Consider the following 19,163-nt stretch of genomic DNA (forward strand, 5'->3'; position numbering starts at 1 on the left):
GAGCGAGGATATGCGCTATACAAATGCTATTTATTATTATACCATTTAAACCCTAACTATGGTCGTTATTTCATAAGAGTGAATAATTCACAGACAATGTTGTTGTTGTTGATGTTGTTGTTGTTGATGTTGTTGTTGTTATTCCTATTGTAGTTGTTGTTATCAATCCAACAACTGCTGGGCTCTTGCCCTTCTGTCCACTGCCATGTAGTTATAGGTGCAGGTTTGTTGCAGTTGCTGTACTGTTCCATAGAGTGTGTTGTCAGTATTAGGTTTCGAGAGAGAAATATAGTTCTGATGTCACTTAGGCAGTGCAGTGGAATAGGTGATGATTGAAAGTCTCATACCCATAATCCCACAAATGAAACGTTTGGGAAAGTTCTGGTTTTATTCTTATTAAGAGGAACTGAGCTGGATATGTTCTGTTCTAAGGTCTGTTCCTTTTCACAGACAAAAAAAATCAATTTAACAAAGCAGGTTTTTATAAGAAATTCAATTGAGATCTACAAAGTTAATTCTAATATCCTTTGACCTTCATCATGCTGTTCAGAATCAGCAAAAACCATCTCAAACTGATGAAATCTTATTTAAACAGTAGCCAGCCAAAAACCAAAGCTCCTTATATGCTTGCATAAATGAGACCCCTCAGTGGTTTCTTACCCCCTGGACAAGAGATGCATCTGTTGCTAGCCGGGTGGTCAGGGCCCCAACACTGTTCTTGTGATCATCATACCAGGCAATGTCCTACAAAGATAAGAGAGGCAGGTTATAATTACATTCTCTCTGTTTTACTGTTTTTGATATATGCAAAGAAAGATACAGATGGGGCCTTTCACAACAAGGAATATTTGAAGGAAGTGTGCGGTAATAAACAACACTGAAATGTTCAGATTTGGGTCAAAATAATTTATTTTGAAATGTGGGCATTTTGGGCTTCTTCAGCGTCTCTTACAAATATTTCACCACATGACAACCTCCTAAACCCTTACTTTGTCACATATCAGGCATTTAAGTTACCACCTCATCCTCTTTTTTTCCCTTTATCACTCTGTTGTCCCTTGGCGCCATAATACGACGGTGAAAATTATCCGTTCTGGTCACCTAGCGCACAAGCCCAAGAAGTCTGTTCAGTCACTCTCTTAGCTGGGTGACCAGAAAGAGTATTTCGTACTGCTGGCTGTGTGACTGCAAAGGGTTATAGTTCTTTTTCTTAAAATCTTGTTTTTCTATATAATTTAAAAAACAGCTTTATCAAATTTCATCCAATATTCATTAAATTCATAGAGTGACAAGAAGATGTAACATGATAGAATTGATGTTGAATTTACAATACATTTGAACCTGCCTTAAGGGAAACCTGTGTAAGACGGAAACCAGTCAGAACAGAATCTCCCTGCTTCCACCTTGATTGATTCCTTAATTTACCTGAATAAAACTGAAACCTGTCTAATGCGGAAATGGAAAGAGAAATTCCTCTATCCTCCAGAGAGTTTTAATCTGCCAAAGATGGAAAATACTATGCCCATGCAGTCCTGATTTGAAACAAAACTATCAAGTTCGGTTTCATTGGCTCTAACCTTTACGCCATTCCATCATGAGAGGAAGGGGAGTAGGGGTGCAATTTGGGGGTAGATGTTATTCTATCCATGTGAGCCTTCAGTAGTGCAGATGGTAAGGGTAGTGTGGGTGTGAAATCTCACCAGTGCCTGTGAAAATGCTTGAGGCGTGCTCCAGCATGGAAACTTTCATGGGTAACCAGAGGTCAAAGATGCGAAATAAGTTTGACCGATGCCTGACTTCCTGGATGGTTGTTACTTGCACAGGAGGGGTGGCATTGATTCACTGTGCTTATTACACCAATGGGTGGGAGGGACTAAAGGTGGAAGCAAAGGAGAAGTTCAAACGTTTCTGTTTTAAATAGGTCAAACTGGGTTCCTATGAAATGCAAGCACTGGTGGCAAGGAATAAATAGGACAGGCACATGCCATTATCAGAGGGGCCAGGAAAGCACTTGGAAGATATGAAGTTCTGATCACTGCTTGCCGACTAGACAAGCCACCCTTGATCCAACAGACTGGGCCTCTGAACCCCCCCCCCCCCCCCCCCCATTTCTATCTCCTTCCAATGCCCCTGTCTAAGGGGGCAATTGTCTAAGATAAAGCTTTTTTTCCGGCCCCCTTGCGATTCCGTCTAACACAGGTTCGACTGTATGTGAAATAGATTTTTGTTGGTGTGTCTGGAGTGTGAACTTTCACTGATTTTTTGTAGCTATGAATATTACTTCGAGAGAAAAAACACTCATTAAAAAGTTTCAAATTCATTTAGGAAAAATTCCTGACAATTTTGTAAAGCTATTGTGTCTTAACACGCATGTAAATAAAAACCCATTTCCATTGAGAATAAGTGAGATATTAACTGTATAAGAAACATCAACAAAATCCATGTGGCCATTTTTTCCATGGCAAGGAAACTTTTTTTCCAAAGGTCTATTGCAAATTTGAAGGAATCCACACTATGTTTGTTATATGTAAAAAATGTGGTGAAATTTGGTCTACAAATAAACGAGATAGCCCTTAGCTGCCTAGCACCCCAGAGAAATGAAGTAAAAGTATAACCATTTGAAACTCTGAAAAGATGACCAGCTATGCTGGGCAGCAAAATGCATACATCATCAACATCTGAAGAGTTTCAAGGGCATGAAAAACGTGTCAGACTAATTAGTATGAAGAGCTGAAAGCACATGAAGGTGTTCAGAGTTCTAGGAAGCTGATTTGCTCATTTTTATTGTACCAAAAAGTTGGATTTTCCAGTGTGTAAACAATTTCAGATTGGAAGACAAGATAATCACAACTGCTCACAAGATTGTGGTCTCACCTGTCTGAGCATGGACTGGAATGTGTTGTTCCTGAGTCTGGTAGTCAGTTTCTCTCCAGATTTTCCAAAGAAATAACCCTGAGTTAGCAAATACACAAATACACAAGGCCTTTCAAAATCTTTATAATGTAAAGATTATAGCTGAAAAAAAGCTCGATATATATAAAATGATTTAATTATTTCGTAGACACCCCGGAAATCATCATCACTTCCATCATACTCTTCAATATCATCGCTGCCATCCCTACTATCATAATTCCCCATTTTCAATGACATGTGCAAAAGTGTTGGCATTTACACCTAGCTATTCAGAAGCTATGATCAACAGGTGAGCAAATAGGCCTACTATTGATTCTAACTATGCAGCAGTATTAAATAATCTTTTTGTTTTTCTCTTTATTACTTTGTCTTTTCAAAATTTATGAAAATGATGCTGAAAAATGTTTTGGGTAATTGTGTCAATCTTTGTTATGTGGTAAAGGCCGTAAAGGGCCTGTCTAGGTGAAGAAATGGAAATGGATTGGATACACCCTGAGGAGACCCCCAACAAGCATCATCAGGCAGGCTTTAACGTGGAACCCACAAGGAAAGCGTAAGAAGGGAAGACCAAAGATGACATGGAGGCGAGCGGTACAAGCGGAAATTGAAAAAGCGGGGACATCATGGAAACAGATTGAAAAGGATGCTCAGGACAGGCTTCGCTGGAGTAATGTTGTTGATGGCCTGTGCTCCACTGGGAGTTAAAAAAGGCCAGAGAGAAGAGAAAGGGCCTGTCTAGACAAAGCTCAGGCACAAATGCACAACAAATTAGACAATACATAGTTAAATGAAAAAAAGTGGTATACATGGGCATTTTCTAAAACACTGGTAAAATCTTACACTATGAAATAAAATCAGAGTTATGATGACAGTTTTCAAGATTCATAGATCCTTCTTCCCATGTGGATGAATAAATGTGTAATAAATCTGTCTGAGCCTTAGTGTACGAATTGGCAGACACCATATCTAGCATTTGAGCTATATTACATTTTTTTATCTGTAGGAAATTGGTGAGCAGGATCTTAAATGCCTATTGTTTTTAAACGATATTTTGTATTCCACCTGATCTACTTTTTTCTGAAACAGGATACAGATTGGGAGTTAAAGAAATTAATTCTTTAAAAGTTTTACACTTAATGAAACACACTTTGTCACAGACCTATACATATTTTACCTTTCTCCCACAACATATACCTACTAAATATTCCAACTAACCTGTATGAACATTGTAATGAGGCTGACCACACCAAGCCCAACAAAGATCAGGCAATACATTTGAATTTGCTTCTTTTGTTCACTCTCAGATTTTGAGAACACCTGTGGAGTAAAAAAGGAATACCTGAAGAATATGTCTATAGGAGTGATAGGTTTGATTCTGCTTGGTTTGAGGTCAACACCATTTTAGAATGGAACAGGTCTTCCATAAGACAGCACTTTTTTCACTAGTAAGACTCCAAGGCCTGCTCCAAAACAATAGCAAAGAGCAAACACACTGGGGCTTGAAATTGAAGTTTTGAACATCTGTCGTATACTAAATTGTACATGCACAGTGGTCATCAACTTATTAATAAAAATATTCAGCCTATTCAAACGACCAGAATGTCAAAGTATTTTATTCATCTTGCCTTACCAATAAGACAGACCGATGAATTAATATCATGAACAGCATTTCATTTTGGATGATAAATGTAAAACTATTAGAAGCTTTTTATCTGAAGTGCAACATCCTTTTCATTACTTGCCATTTATCGTGTATTAGGATATGGTAATATGCACTTGGGAGATTTGGAGAGGATATGATCAAGACACAAGCAATACAAGAGGCAAAGTGCTCATATGACAGTTTTTATGATAAACAAGAAATAGAATTAGTAAGCCATGTGCTTGAAACTTTTAAACATACAACACCAAAAACATGATTAAAGGATATTTCACTTGCATGCACAAACACTAGTGAGCCGATACAAATACACTAATGTACACACACACACAGAAACAAAAACACATACATATACAGAAAACACACATTCACATTACACACACACACATACACACACACACATTCACATTACACACACACACACACACAAACACACACACACACACACACACACACACACACACACACACAAACACACACACACACACAAACACACACAGGTAACAAGATTACAGAAAGTTCAGATATACCTTTTGACTATGGGTTAAACTTCAGTCAGGGGAAAAAAATCCTTTTCCTTTCATTACTAGTTGAATCAAACATATCAAAAAGAGATTATTATTATCTTTACCTTTTGTACTCGTCACGTCCTATAAAACACGAAAGCTAAGGAGTTTGGAAGACGTATAAAAAACCCCCTTTTTTTTCCTTCCAATATTTACCTCGAGGATTTCACTGAAAATCACGGCAAAGGCAGGCTGGACACCACCATTGATAATGCTTCCAAAGCAGGCCAATAGAATGAAGTGCCACTCTGGTGCATTCATCTTGAGCAACCGGAAGAAAGGGGCATCAGGCAGTTTCTCATCCTCTTCCTTCAACAAGGAAAAAAAAATGTAGAAAGAATTTTACACCACTCGGAACCTGTTACAAACTCGGTAGCTCACTGCTGACTAAGATCCCACAACAGCAACAAAAACTACAACTCTAGAACATCAGTTAAAAGAAAAGTAAGGTAAAGAATGTATGAGGACAAAACCATAATATTAACACAACAATGAATAAGTATATAAACTTTAAAAATTTAAAGAATAAATTGTCTTCAATCTTTGATAATCATAGTTGTTCTAGAAAGCCTATCACAGAGTTATTGGTAACTTTTTGTTTCAAAATGCAGGGCAAGTGAATTCATTTTGCTCTGTTCATGGTAAACATAGAGGGAGGGAGGATAAGGGGATGGGGGGAGGCTGATCATCTGCTTAGGTGCTTGATTTTAGGAGTATATTTATTTTAATTTACTAATAATTGATAAATCTTCACTGAAATCTTTGTTTTGTTGGGTCCTGATCATCATGATCATTATATTATTATTATTATTATTATTATTATTATTATCATCATCATTATCATTAGGTCTATTATTATTATCACTAGGCCTATTATTATTATCCTTATTATTATAGAGACTATTAATTTTTTTTTAAAGAGGGGGGGGGGGGGGGGGGCGGTTTGTCATGCTTTTTAAGCTAACTAAAATAATTTACCATTAGTTATAAAGAGTTCTCTGAGACCCCTTAACTGTTTCCGGACGTATCGCCGATATATCGGCGTGAGTCCACACCCCTTGCGGACGCATGGCCGATATATCGACGGTGACAGGGTGCCTCAGTATTGTTTCGTTTTAATATAATCCGTCATTTATAATTACTTTTTATTGTTATTGAAAACTTGGAAAGGTTTTAGGAAACGAAAACATCTAGTTTCACTTTGTCAAAGCATGGGTTTTGGGAAAAACGAGTGAATTAGTTCTTGCTGTCTTGCAATATTAACAAAACAATGTAACCGGACTCAGTATAAATATCCTAACTTAAATAAAAATTGGAATATTGCTTTCAAATAAAAAGCTGCGCTTTCAGAAATTTATGGATTATGCTCTTCGCCTGTAGATGATAAGATAGCTATGCTGATTTACTTTCACATGTTTGGTGAATGTAATTTTTTCCATCAAAATTCATTTTTCTCATTACTATCGTCATTTCTAACCCTTGTAATGTATGCTTATATTCAAAATTAATCCTTGTTTCATGTTGGCATGTATTCTCATTCATTTTCCTTCAATTTGGTATATCATATCTTATGTTTTGAGTGATGGTTATGCTTATAAAAAGTTAATTTGTACACTACCTGTGTAGCCAAATCGAGCCATAAGTTAGTTAGGTCTAGACCCCCCCAAAAAACTATGTCTGGAAAGCGTTAATGACATTGCAAATCTGGTTTTTCTCTTAACTAGCGAGCTCCTGAGACACAAGCCTGGTACGTATCCCTCCACTCCGCAGCTTCACTTTTCTCCCGATTCTGTGCCTTTTATTTGACGTGACTCTGCAGCTTGCTGAAACTCCCCAGCTCAGTGTCATCGGGATTAATGTGCACTGAAGTGACTTTTCTGGTGTTGGTTAAGAAGTAAACATTTTTGTCAATTTTTGAATGGATTTTTTGCCCATCCTACCATTATACAACTGTACTGAGAGCTCAATGTTTCAAAATGTATTCTCCGTGGGAACGGTTATTTTCTGTGCCACAATTTTTGTTCAATACAAGTGTTCGCTGAGTACCCAATTTGTCCCTTTTTTAATTACATGCATTTGAATAAATGATTGTTTGTTTAAATTCGGCTTATTATATATCACCAAAATCTGTATAATTTACTATGAGTATCATGCATTTTACCTTGAGAAATCTTGAATCTGTACAGGTAGTGATAGTCAAGTAATAAAGAAAGATGCACATCTGCATTTTTTGGTCAAAATAGGCTCAGTGTTGGCTCCTGCTTTACTATGGAACACAAAAGAGAATGAAACTGCTTTTGCTCACGAATCATATTGTGTTGGTGGCAGCCTGTATACAACTAAGAAAGATACGCGATCATTTAAAAACACAAAACTGTCTATATACATACTTCTTGTATAAGAAATATTTTTAAAAACCCTGCCAATTCCATTTTTTAGTTTTGTGTCCAAAATGTACGCAGGCAAGAATGAATATGAGAATATCCGAGCATAATCAGTCTCTGCAAATGGTAAAAAAAACTGGAAGAAAAGCTTTAAAAGTCTGGTGCTGATTCAGTGTTACTGGATATCTAAAACTTATTCTGAAAATTCAGTCACTACATGTTACCCCTGTTTTTAAGACAACTTACAAAACCTATACATTTAAGTTTTAATAAAAGTAAGGGATTTCTTGAGATATTATTCTGGCACTAGAATCAATTGTACTTAAATTTTGCATAGATAAATCACAGTGTAAATTTGTATAAACCTTTGAGTAAATATGTGGATTTTCATAATTCTTTTATACACATGGGTGGTTGGCGGGTGCTCTGGTGTGGTTTGCTTCTTCTTTCCTATCAAACATCTATCGTCTTTATCTCCCCTCCTTCTTTTTTCTGTTTGTTACTCTCTTGTAACACCTCTAATCTTCAGCGCTTATATGACCTTCTTGTGTTGCAAGTGCCGTAAAACTCTTACTAAAACTAAACTTTTATACACATAAAATTGTTAGTGCAGGGGGATCTTAGAATAAATCTTCGTGAATTGATTGCAAGGTGGATTAAGATGTAGAAATACAGCTTCCTATCACCTGCGCAGATATGGCCTTTAGTGAATACCTCTATCTACATTATTTCGTTCATGTTCTAAAAGCTTGACAATTTTTGTCAAGCAATCTATTTTTAAAAAAAAATTTTTTTTCATCCACCCTTATCCAAAAGAATTCACAATTTAGCATTGCTGACTTCAGTGTGTCTAACAGAATAATTAAATAAGATAAAACGTCTGCCATTTTTTTAGTCTTAAAGGCAGAAATTCATACTTAGGGTGCTTTAAATGATAATTACCATAAGTACAAGGATACACAAAACTTTAAGTTGGAAAGTGTCAAAAATTAAGTTCACCCAGCCAGAGTGGTGACAGGGAGCTGACATGATAACTACTACTACTAAAATTCCACTGCTGGTGCACCAAGGCCCGAACTGTAAGGCATCAGAGAGGAAGAAGAACTAGCTGTAACCCAATAAGAATGATCCTCAAAGGTCATTTAGAAGACAGATCTCACAGTCGGACATGAGATTAAGTGGTAGTGTGAGTCCAATTATGGGTATGATTTCAGAGCAAAGCGCTGACCTCTTCAGCTTTCTTGTCTTCTGGTTCTGACATTTGTCGCTTTACAGTGGACACAGCTCGCTGCGGTTTATGTTTCTCTGTCACTTTGTCAACCATTTCTTCTAACTCTTCATCTGAAAAAAACAAAAGTCACCTTCTTTAAGCAATAGTGTTAGAAAGAGAATGTAAAGAAATCCAACTAATATTTTAAAAACAGATGTGGAATTTTTTTCTGTCAATGTGCTGTAGAAGGAGGATGACTCGAGTGGTGTTGATTAAGTATCGATTAGTCTAAACTCCAAATACACATCGTATATTGTATAATATAACCAAATATCTTTATGATAAAGCGAACAACTTTAGTTATCTAAAGATTGCACTATCTTACATCGGATTTTAAAAGATAAAACCAATAATAAAGACAAAAAGAAGTTGGGCCTATTGAAATTAATATTGGATCCAACTGTTAAAAAAAGCAATATTATGCAACAATCCCAACAAACATTGCATTCATATATGGTAGAATAACCTGTATCAGTTGACTTCTCCTTGTGAGAAATCAAAGAAAAAATAAAATCACACTTAATTAAGAATGATGACCTCCTTTAAAACACAAACACTTGAATAAAATCCCAGATTTCAAGTCATTTACTAATAGGCATCATGGTGAATTCAGGCACTCATCAAAATAATGAAATCGAAGACACCAGCATTTTTCTGAAAGTTTGGCAATTTTTATCGATTCTTGTTTTTTGGCTCAAATCCTTTTTGTGTAGATTTTACTGAAAAATGTTCATCAAAGGCATTAAAAAAGTAAATTTTCAGTTTCCAAAGACTCTCAAGCCATTGAAGTCATCAAACTTTGGCGGCCGTTTTCTCACTAAATTTTATAAGTCTGAAATCATGTGACCCCCATCTCATTAAACTACAAATATTTCAACTTTTCTTCAAGACTGATGGGAATTTTTGTTATCGAAAGCGAGACAAATGAACAAAATCTAAGATGATACCAATAATTCCACATGCCTAAAAATAGATAAGCGCCTGATTCCACAGCGTCATGACACATAGTATTTTACTAAACATAAATGACATCTTGAAACATTATCATTTAATAGTAAATTCTTAAGATCAATTATCAAACATGAATTTTAACTTCTCATACCAAGTTTGAAACAGCTGTTTGCTGTCATGGCCCTCTTCTCATTGAAATACTCAAAAAGCCATAAAAAATACATGTTTTAACTTCGACTCTTTCCAGTATTTTAACTTTCAAAGGAAATCGATCTTTGTTTTTCCCAGTTTCTTGCTTCTTCAATATTTCAATGTTTTAATATAGCCTACAAAATTGAGAAATAACAAAGTGATGTGATGTGACCTATGTGGCATACTCAGCACTGAATGGTGAAATCAGGCGCTCGTCAAAATAATCAAAGTGAAGAAAGTGGCATTTCCCCGCAAGTTTGTGAATTTTATAGATTTTTTGTTTTTTGGCTCAACACCTTTCATATCCATTAAAGACCTCATTTCTGTGTGGATTTTTACTGAAAAAAGTAGATTAAAGGCAAAATATGTAAACTCTCAGTTTCCATGGACTCTCAAGCTAAGGAAATTACTCCTCTTTGGTGGCTGTTTTCTCACTTATTTTACCTCTGAAACCAGGTGACCCCTACCTCCTTCATTTGGACCTATCTCGACTTCTATTCTAGATAATGAGATATTTTTTTCATCCAAAGCAAGACAAATGAACAAGCTTTAAGATGATACCAATACTCCACAGGCTCAAAAATTGATGAGAGCCTGATTCACCACGTCGTAACACAATTGTACTTTGAATATACTAGAAATCATTATATTCAGTGTTAATTTTTCCTGTTTTCATGACATTAAATAAGGGGCCAACAAATTAAATGATGTATCTCATGGACAGGGGTAAAAGAATCGATGGGATGAATAGTCAGAAAGAAAACATCATAGCTTGAGCACTTAAGAAGTACAGAATTAAGACTTATCTTTGTTAACATCAAAGGAAGGGAGTAAAACTGATATGCTTTGAAACAGTGGTAAACTAATTGAGTTTATGATGAAGCTTTGTGGATTTGGGTAAATCAGTTGAACAGAAATTCTTGATCGTGAATATAATGAGAACAGCCAAGATACTTCAAGGCAGTAACAGGACTGTATGAGATGCATGTCATGCCCTCAGAGGGAAGCCCAACAACAACAAAAAGCAAACGACTTTGAGATGAGGGCAAATATAATTTTTTAAAAGTGTGAGATGGCTCAGGAACTGAAAATAGATGGAACAATGACATAAATATTAATGAAAATGTAAATGAAAGAATGGCATGTGCAAAAAGATGCATGCAGAGTTCTGAATGTCTCAAAATTAACATCTTAACGGAAGAGCATGGGGAAAAAATCTCCAAAGAAATAAAAAGTAAAACATAAGCTCAAAAAGGCACTCAGACAATACCTGAAGCTGAATTAATAAAACTGTGCAAATGATTAAACCAAGTGCAACTTCTTGGGAAGAAAGAACGTAAAAGAACAAAGGAGATGTTGTCATGACCAAATAATGGAGGCCTAAAACTAGCCATGGATAAAAAGAACTGATAAGTTTACAAGGAGTTATAGTTTTCATATGTGAGGCATCGTGGTGAAATCGGACACTCATCAAAAGAATTAAATCAAAGAAATCGTCAATTTTTGGCTGATGGGAAATTTTTTTTAAAATGTTTGGTTTTGGTTCAACACCTTTTATGTCCATTTAAAAACACATTTTTAGGAGGATTTCACTGAAAAACATTGATTAAAGGCACTTTACTTTTCTGATGCGGGTGATTAAAGGGAAAAAAATGAAAATTTTCAGTTTTCAAGGACTCTCAGGCTATGGAAGTTACCAAAGTTTGGAGGCCAATTTCTTACTAATTTTACCTCTGAAACCGGGTGACCCTGACCTCCATCAATTGGAAATATTAATTTCTACTTCTATTCTATGTAGATGGATATTTTTTCCACCAAAAGGAAGGCAAATGAACAGGCTTTAAGATGATACTAATTACCTCATACGCCCAAAAATTGATGAGCGCCTGATTCCAACATGTCGTGACACATATCTTTTTTTGGTCCAAAAATGCTACTTTTACAAATGAAGAACACAGATTTTCATAGGCCTGAGAACAAAATTGATAAAACCTGCTAGTGAGAACATGACAAGATCAGAAAAAAAATCTAAGAATATCAAGAGGGAAAAAATGTTCACATAAATGAAACTACAAATTTAAAACAGCCTACAGTACAGTGATAACAGCTCATCTCCAACAAAGACTGAAGCTACATGAGTTCAGATAAAAGTGAACCCGATAAACTAATAAATAATCATTTGGTAGGCCTACCCTATTTGTATTCTTTAGATGTCTGTAAAGTATTAGTTAAAAGTTCTGGAATGTGTAGGCCTAAAGGTGAGCAGAGTTGCAATGTGTCTCTCAGGCTGAATCTAGAAATTTAATAATCTCTGAGGATTGACTCAGAGACCTGCCATAAAAGACGCTTTAAAAAAAAGGTGTGAGCTCTCACGAACTGTAAATGTTGCTAAATAGTCTTTAAGAAGCTTGAAAATCACCTTTTTTTAAATTGGTCGCTTTTAAGGACAAGTGGGCTAACCCAGATTTCGGGGGTTTCCAGAAATCTTGACCTACACCAAAAGTGGGCATTGCCCTACCTATAGGAGAAGTTTGGTTTCATTGATGTGTATATTTAGTTGGTTGTAGAGAAAACTCTCCTTGTCTTTTAAAGAAAGTGAGCAAGGGTCCAAAAACGTTGCATTTGGTTTTCTCAAAACATCATTTTTTCGGGATAGCTCCCTTGAGCGTAAAAGCGACCAATTGTCCTACATTGTAGCCAATGATAACTAATCACCTGAAAAATTGTATGACACACATGTATAGGCAAATAATAAGTAAATATCTCCTCTCAATTAAGTCACATGAGTGATGGATCAGACTGGGGTTGCTTTCGCAGTGATATTAATTCAAATAATAAGGATCTTCTTATGTCTCCAAACTGGAATAATGTATAGTAGAGTAAATCACTGGAATGATGAAATCACTGAATAAAACATATATAACAAAACTGTTCAAAGTACCAAAAGTCCACTCAAATTCAAAACTACGACAGTAAAACTCAATAGTCACAGTTGGAAGAAACTAAATGAACATCAATCCCATTATATAGGGAAACTCAAAGGGGGAAAAGGGGGAGTCAAACATGAACAAGAAAAATTAGATGCAAGACATAATCACCTTTAGTAGCTATGATGGTGAAGAGAATGAAAAGACTGCAAAATTTGTCAAACTCAATTAAAACTAATTCCTAGTTCAAGCAAAGCTTTATAAAAAGATAAGGCAAAAAGGTGAATGAATAATATCACTTCCAGAAGCACAATTCCTTTGCTCAGTATTAGTGCTACAACTACAATTCACTAAAAACCTCTTCAGGTGCTTATTTCCCATACCAGTACAGTGTAAGTTAAGTTACAAAATACATTTTTTATTGCCTTAAGTACGAGTATAATTTTTCCTTCGGTGCCATAAAAATGTGATATATTATATGGTATTTATCTTTGTTGAGAAAACAACAAATAACAACTGATAACAACAAATAACAACTGACTACCTTAAAACCAAGTAAAAGTAACTAAATTCAGACGTTTGAGTTGATATTTGTCGTTATTTTGTTGGTATGAGTTGCTTTCAGTTGTTATTTTTTGTTATCAGTTGTTGATAACATTTGACTGATAACAACAAATAACAACTGATAACAGGAAAAAAATAACTGACAACACACAAATGCTTTGATTCCAGCCTCAAAAATCAATATTCATGTGGTCAACCAGGCCTCTACTTTATGTGCACAACTCTGAGGAACTACCAGAAGTAGAATATTCTTTAGAGATGACCGGAGTTGCGTCCCTTTTTTTGGTTAACATTCAAATCGAAAGTAAAATCGAAAGTAACAATTCATCGAAAAAAACAACTGAATGAGGATGTTTGTATTGATATTTGTTTTTTTATTTGTTGTTATCTCGACAAAGACAAATACCCTATATTATATCATACCCACATATTTTGCGGATAGCAAAGGGTGCATATATTTTGGTTTTTCTTACAAAAGATACTTTAAAAATATAACTGGCTTGTAGTACTTTAGTTATCAATATGACACAAAAGAATATAATACTTTCCTTTAAATCATTATCTTACTTCTTAATCAAAGTTTCACAATATAAAAAAGCTCCAACAAACAACCTCTATATACTTATATAAATTTTAGATACTTTAAATACTTTGCTTCGAGGATTTCTTCACACATTTTATTTTCATAGCTGTAGGGATTCATGGTATGAAAAAAATGGACAGTTCTGAACATAACTTGGTCTTCACTTTTGCATAGCATATCACATGTTGCATTGCACTGAGAGAATAAACGACTGCTGTACAAATAGCCTACTATGAGCAATGTTATTTCAATTGAATCATGAAAATATATAGATTGTCTTCTACGTACAAAATAATCAGTATCCAAAGAAGTCCAAAGAAGTGATACTTCTTAGGCACTTGATAAAAGAATTTGCCTTCTCCAAAGTTGACAAAATTTTCACTCTTCTTTGACCGAGACAAGATGCAAGAAAGTTATTTGGAAAGTTCCCAAAATTATACGCACTGACCACAGTCAATTCAAAAAAATTAAAACTATCTAAATTATATTTCCAAAGCCTGTATGGGAAAGTATAGAGGCAAAAGGGAGACACGGGTACCAGTGGGGAGATACCTCACATTCAGAGCTGTTAAAATTTTCAAAAATGTATGACTTTTTTTTTCACACTCAACAGGCAAATGAGAATACACAAGGTATGGTCTTTGCATTTTGGTTCTGAAATTTATTACAAGTTGTAGTTTAGTTCTAGAAAGAGTTTTACGGCACTTACAACACAATAAGGTCATATAAGTGCCGAAGATTAGACGTGTTACAAGAGAGTAACAAACACAAAAAAGGAGGAGAGAGAAGGACCATATTTTTTTTTTAGGAAAGAAGGACCAAACCACACCAGAGCAAGTTGTAGTTTGTTTGAAACATTTGTAAAAACTATTTTAAATACACAAACATATAGTGGAAAAATGCATGACGCAAGAATATTTATATTTAAAATATAAAAAAAACAACTCTTACCCTCTTCACTTTTTCCTTTAGACTGAGGAATAGAAGAGAAAAAACAACCAAAAAACAATATAACATGAGAAATCATTCTATGATTTTTTGTATTTGGGTCACGACAAGGACAATCAGGCACTCATCTATATTTTGGCATTTGGAATTATTGGTATCTTCTTAAAGTTTGTTCCTTTGTTTATTGTTTATTTAAAAATTATCTATCTGTCTTGAATAGAAGTCAAAATATTTGCAATTGAAGGAGGCAGGGGGTTGCTTGATTTCATATATTAAAGTTAGCAAGAAAATGGCCACCAAAGTTTGGTGACTTCCATAGCTTGAGAGTCCTTGAAAACTAAAAAGTTACATTTTCTGTGCCTTTTATTAAGATTTTCAGTAAATTCCATACAGAAATTTGTTTTTAAATGGACAGAAAAAAGTGTTGATCCAACAGTAAAAAAAATTCAGTACAAATTGCCATATTTGAGGAAAAATGCCGGTATTTTAAAAATATTATTCTGACAAGTGCCTTATTTCACCATAATGCTTCACGTTTAATTGAATTAGATGATTGTCTGCATTGAAATAAATACCACTGAACCTGCTTTAGCTGTCACCTTTCTATAGCAGTCACCTGTGCTAATGGTCACTGTTTCATGACACCACACCCTTACATTTTTCTAATATTTCTAACCTGTCCATAGTGGTCCCTGTCAGAGTCATATTCAGTCAATATGAGACAAGTCATTTTCAAAATCTACTCATAGAGGTCATGCTTGCTACAAAAGCTTTCTGCCACCCTGTTCTCAGCCTGAATGAGTATGTTCAATAAATAAAAAGAAGCTTTAATGATAGATTACAAATTATTTTGATGAAAATAAAATGGAAAGATAAAACTTAGATTTCTGTTTTCGAACCATTTGTTGACTTTGTTAAGTCTACTAAGTGATCATAACTTAGACCCAGTCCTTAGAGGCCACCTGTTTTCTAAAAGTCACTGTTCTCTGTAATCTTGAATAACCATTACACCCTATGGACAGGTTCAAATGTTCATCAAAATAATGATTACTATGTAGGTGCTTAAACTGTTCCACAAAGAACTGCCTTTACCACAATTGTACTATCAAACACTAATGATTAGAAATGTGTAATGCAATACCAGTGATCTGTAGAAAAAGCTCTAAATAAGGGCTAATCACTCAGGTCTCATCATTAATTTCTAAACAGACATGACCCAGCACTTCATAAAAGGTAATCTGTCATTTTGGCTTTTGATTATTAATTTGTAAAATTTCTAATCCTACATATAAAAATAAGAATGTAGTGAAAATTTCTCAAAAGTTCACCTGATTTGTCACAAGTTGATAATATATTCCTTGTTTGGCCATCAAATCATTATGAGTTCCTTTTTCAACAACAGTTCCCTTGTCAAAGCCACAGATGATATCTGCAGTTTTGATGGTTGACAGCCGATGAGCAATAACAAGAGTTGTTCTTCCTTCACGAGCCTAGCAATAAAATAAAACAGAACACACAAAAATTGGGTTAGTTACCATTTCCAATAAACAATTTTGAAATTTTTTATGTCATAGAAATAAAACACAATGTACGAAAGGCTCTCTGTAGTAAATGAAAAAGGTTCAGATAAACTCCACAAAAACAAAATAGCTTTCACTTTCTTTTAGGATATTTTACAATGAACAAAGCATCCCTTGATAGCTTACCATTTTAGCTCTTATGATAAAATATGGATTCATGAATCTGTATAATTTGCCTATTTTATTTTATTTTTTAAATTCTAAGCTACAAAACTTAGGAATTACAGTTTATTATTTTTGTTCCATTGCACACTATATAAAAATAGTAATTTCAAATTTAAAAATTAAGTCATTCTATACCTGCACTGAGCATGATAAAAGCTTCAAGTACCCAGATTTTTCAAAAAAGAAGACATTTTTGTGGAGGTCTATTGCTTGTTGATGAATTTTCTCTGCAGTCTACACTATTACTTCTTCTTTGCTGGCTTGCTGTCTTGAAAATCAACAGCAGTGATTTTAAATATAGGCTATTGTTCTTGGGATAACTCAAACAATGAAATAACAACCCTTTCAGCCCTGACCTCCTGAGCCTACCATGTCCCTCTGCCTGAGCTCCTGAGCGATACATTACTGACATTCATTTGATTTTCAGAATCGCATTTCATATCCGACTCCGTGTAGTCCTTGTCATTACCAGCATCTAATTCAGAAAAATCTTCAAAGTAATCCGTAACATCCTGTGTAGTCAACACATTTCCAGTGCCCTTTTTGTCCCTGGCAGGACCGTTTGGGGATAGGGTCTCGCTCACCAGTGTTCTGGGAGGCTAGGCATATGGGCAGTTTTATGCACCACTGGTGTACCAATGGCTAGAGCTCAAAGAGTCAACCATCTCTGTTAAAAATATTGCCATTCCAAACGCTGTGAGCCCTCATTAACACAATTGAAATCATTTTGTTGGGGGGGCTGCTTCTACCCTGCCTGTTAGAGCCAACCCAGACTGAAAGAGATACACCATCCAAGCAAACAGACTGAGGTGCTCAATTACAGAAAAAAACTTCCTCATTTTGAAATTAAGCTCACTTCAGCTGTGTTCAAAGCTGAAGAGTGTAATTATTACACCATAGTAATCTTCATTGTTATCATCATGCAAATTTTTTACAGATTCAAAAATCAAAACTCCTTTATAACGTTTCCATTAATTTTTTTATTTTTTTAATGGGGGGGGGGGGGGGGCTTTCTTTGACCACCTAAACTGCTTAGATATTCAAATTGGTACAAGGAGGCAAAGGAAGAAAAAAAAATGTTCTGATGAAAACCAAAACATAATCTAAACCTTGTCTAATGCATCCTGCACAATGGATTCACTCTCAGTGTCAAGTGCTGAGGTAGCCTCATCCAACAGAAGGATCTTGGGGTTCCTCACGAGGGCTCTTGCAATAGCAACTCGCTGCTTTTGTCCACCACTGAGTTGAGCACCCCTCTCTCCAACCATAGTGTCAAATTTCTGCACAATTCAAACAAAAGGTTTAATGAATAGCAACATTTTGTATGTTCACCCTCTATTCATCAATACAATCTTGGCCACAACAAAACAAGTGCAAACACATTCCTTTACAAAATGAAGAAGAGATATTTTAAAAATATATTGAAAAAAATGTTAAAGCTCATGCAATATGTGAAATATTAAAATGTAGAACATTTGTGAATACAAGTATACTGTAACACAAAACGGTAAAGTGCAAAAGTGCCTCATAGAGGTTGTGCGGTAGTCTTACTTGGGGAAGGTTCATGATGAAGTCATAAGCGTTAGCATTCTTGGCAGCCTGGATGATTTCTTCCATTGTGACGTCTTCTCGTCCATACCGAATGTTTTCTGCTATGGTTGTTGCAAACAGCACAGGTTCTTGACTCACAAGTCCAATGTTGCGACGCAACCACTTGATGTTTAGGTCTTTAATGTCCTTGCCATCCAAAAAAACCTGCAAGTGTGAGGGTGAGTATAAGCTCTGAATTGAGTTTTCTCGGTTTAGGAAAAAAAAAGTTCTTTTTAGCCTTATAGACCTCTTGAATCTTAACAGTTGTAATAAACTTAGATCATACTCTGACCAGAAGCAAGGACATCATTTTAAATTGTCACCAAAAAAAAATGACCATAACAGTGTAACTGCCAATATCGAACAAACACAGCTTTAACTCATTCAGATTTGTTTAAAAAGAACATATAATATGTAATGTCTTTCAACAGTTATAATTATAGGAATATTATTGATGTCCTTGAATTCTGGTCTGTCTATAGAATCAATGTCTTTCACTGCTTCACACTTTGTGATAGCATTCATGCTTTTATACCATTCATTCACAACATGAATTTTCCCCTCTAATTGACAAGTATGTTGTTAACATTACATAATATTTGAAATGATACAAATTCCAATAATTAATAGACCTACAAACTTGTGAGTTAATAGAGAGAAATTCACACATAAATTTAATAATCCAAAAGTTTCGAAAAATTGTACAATTACATGTAGCCTACTGCCCAAACTGTCTAAGATGCCAGCCCTTGCCAAGGAGAATAGTAGCTGTCTTAAACATGTGGCTGTTGAACAGTGTCATTATAATGTAACAAAAATAACATAAGAGATAAGAGGGGAAATGGGAAAAGGCCAATAGTACAGGTGATT

The 19,163-nt window shown here is 35.2% G+C and overlaps 1 protein-coding gene across 10 annotated transcripts in view; it reads right to left on the minus strand.

Moving 5' to 3' along the window:
- LOC101858982 (ATP-dependent translocase ABCB1) overlaps positions 1-19,163 on the minus strand; it is an 81,313-nt gene that overhangs the window by 17,964 nt on the left and 44,186 nt on the right. For 9 of the 10 annotated variants that reach the window (XM_035973206.1, XM_035973208.1, XM_035973210.1 and 6 more), the window contains 10 exons: positions 18,255-18,458; positions 17,813-17,983; positions 16,287-16,448; positions 14,962-14,983; positions 13,035-13,043; positions 8,752-8,864; positions 5,296-5,448; positions 4,129-4,230; positions 2,875-2,952; positions 661-744 (listed from right to left, as the gene is read on the minus strand). In XM_035973206.1, the coding sequence (XP_035829099.1) occupies positions 661-744; positions 2,875-2,952; positions 4,129-4,230; positions 5,296-5,448; positions 8,752-8,864; positions 13,035-13,043; positions 14,962-14,983; positions 16,287-16,448; positions 17,813-17,983; positions 18,255-18,458 (1,098 nt within the window). The remainder of the gene's footprint in view (positions 1-660; positions 745-2,874; positions 2,953-4,128; positions 4,231-5,295; positions 5,449-8,751; positions 8,865-13,034; positions 13,044-14,961; positions 14,984-16,286; positions 16,449-17,812; positions 17,984-18,254; positions 18,459-19,163) is intronic. The other variant, XM_035973207.1, reaches the window with a different exon arrangement.

The sequence above is a fragment of the Aplysia californica genome, unplaced genomic scaffold, assembly GCF_000002075.1.
Source record: "Aplysia californica isolate F4 #8 unplaced genomic scaffold, AplCal3.0 scaffold01060, whole genome shotgun sequence".
Lineage (NCBI taxonomy): Eukaryota > Metazoa > Mollusca > Gastropoda > Aplysiida > Aplysiidae > Aplysia > Aplysia californica.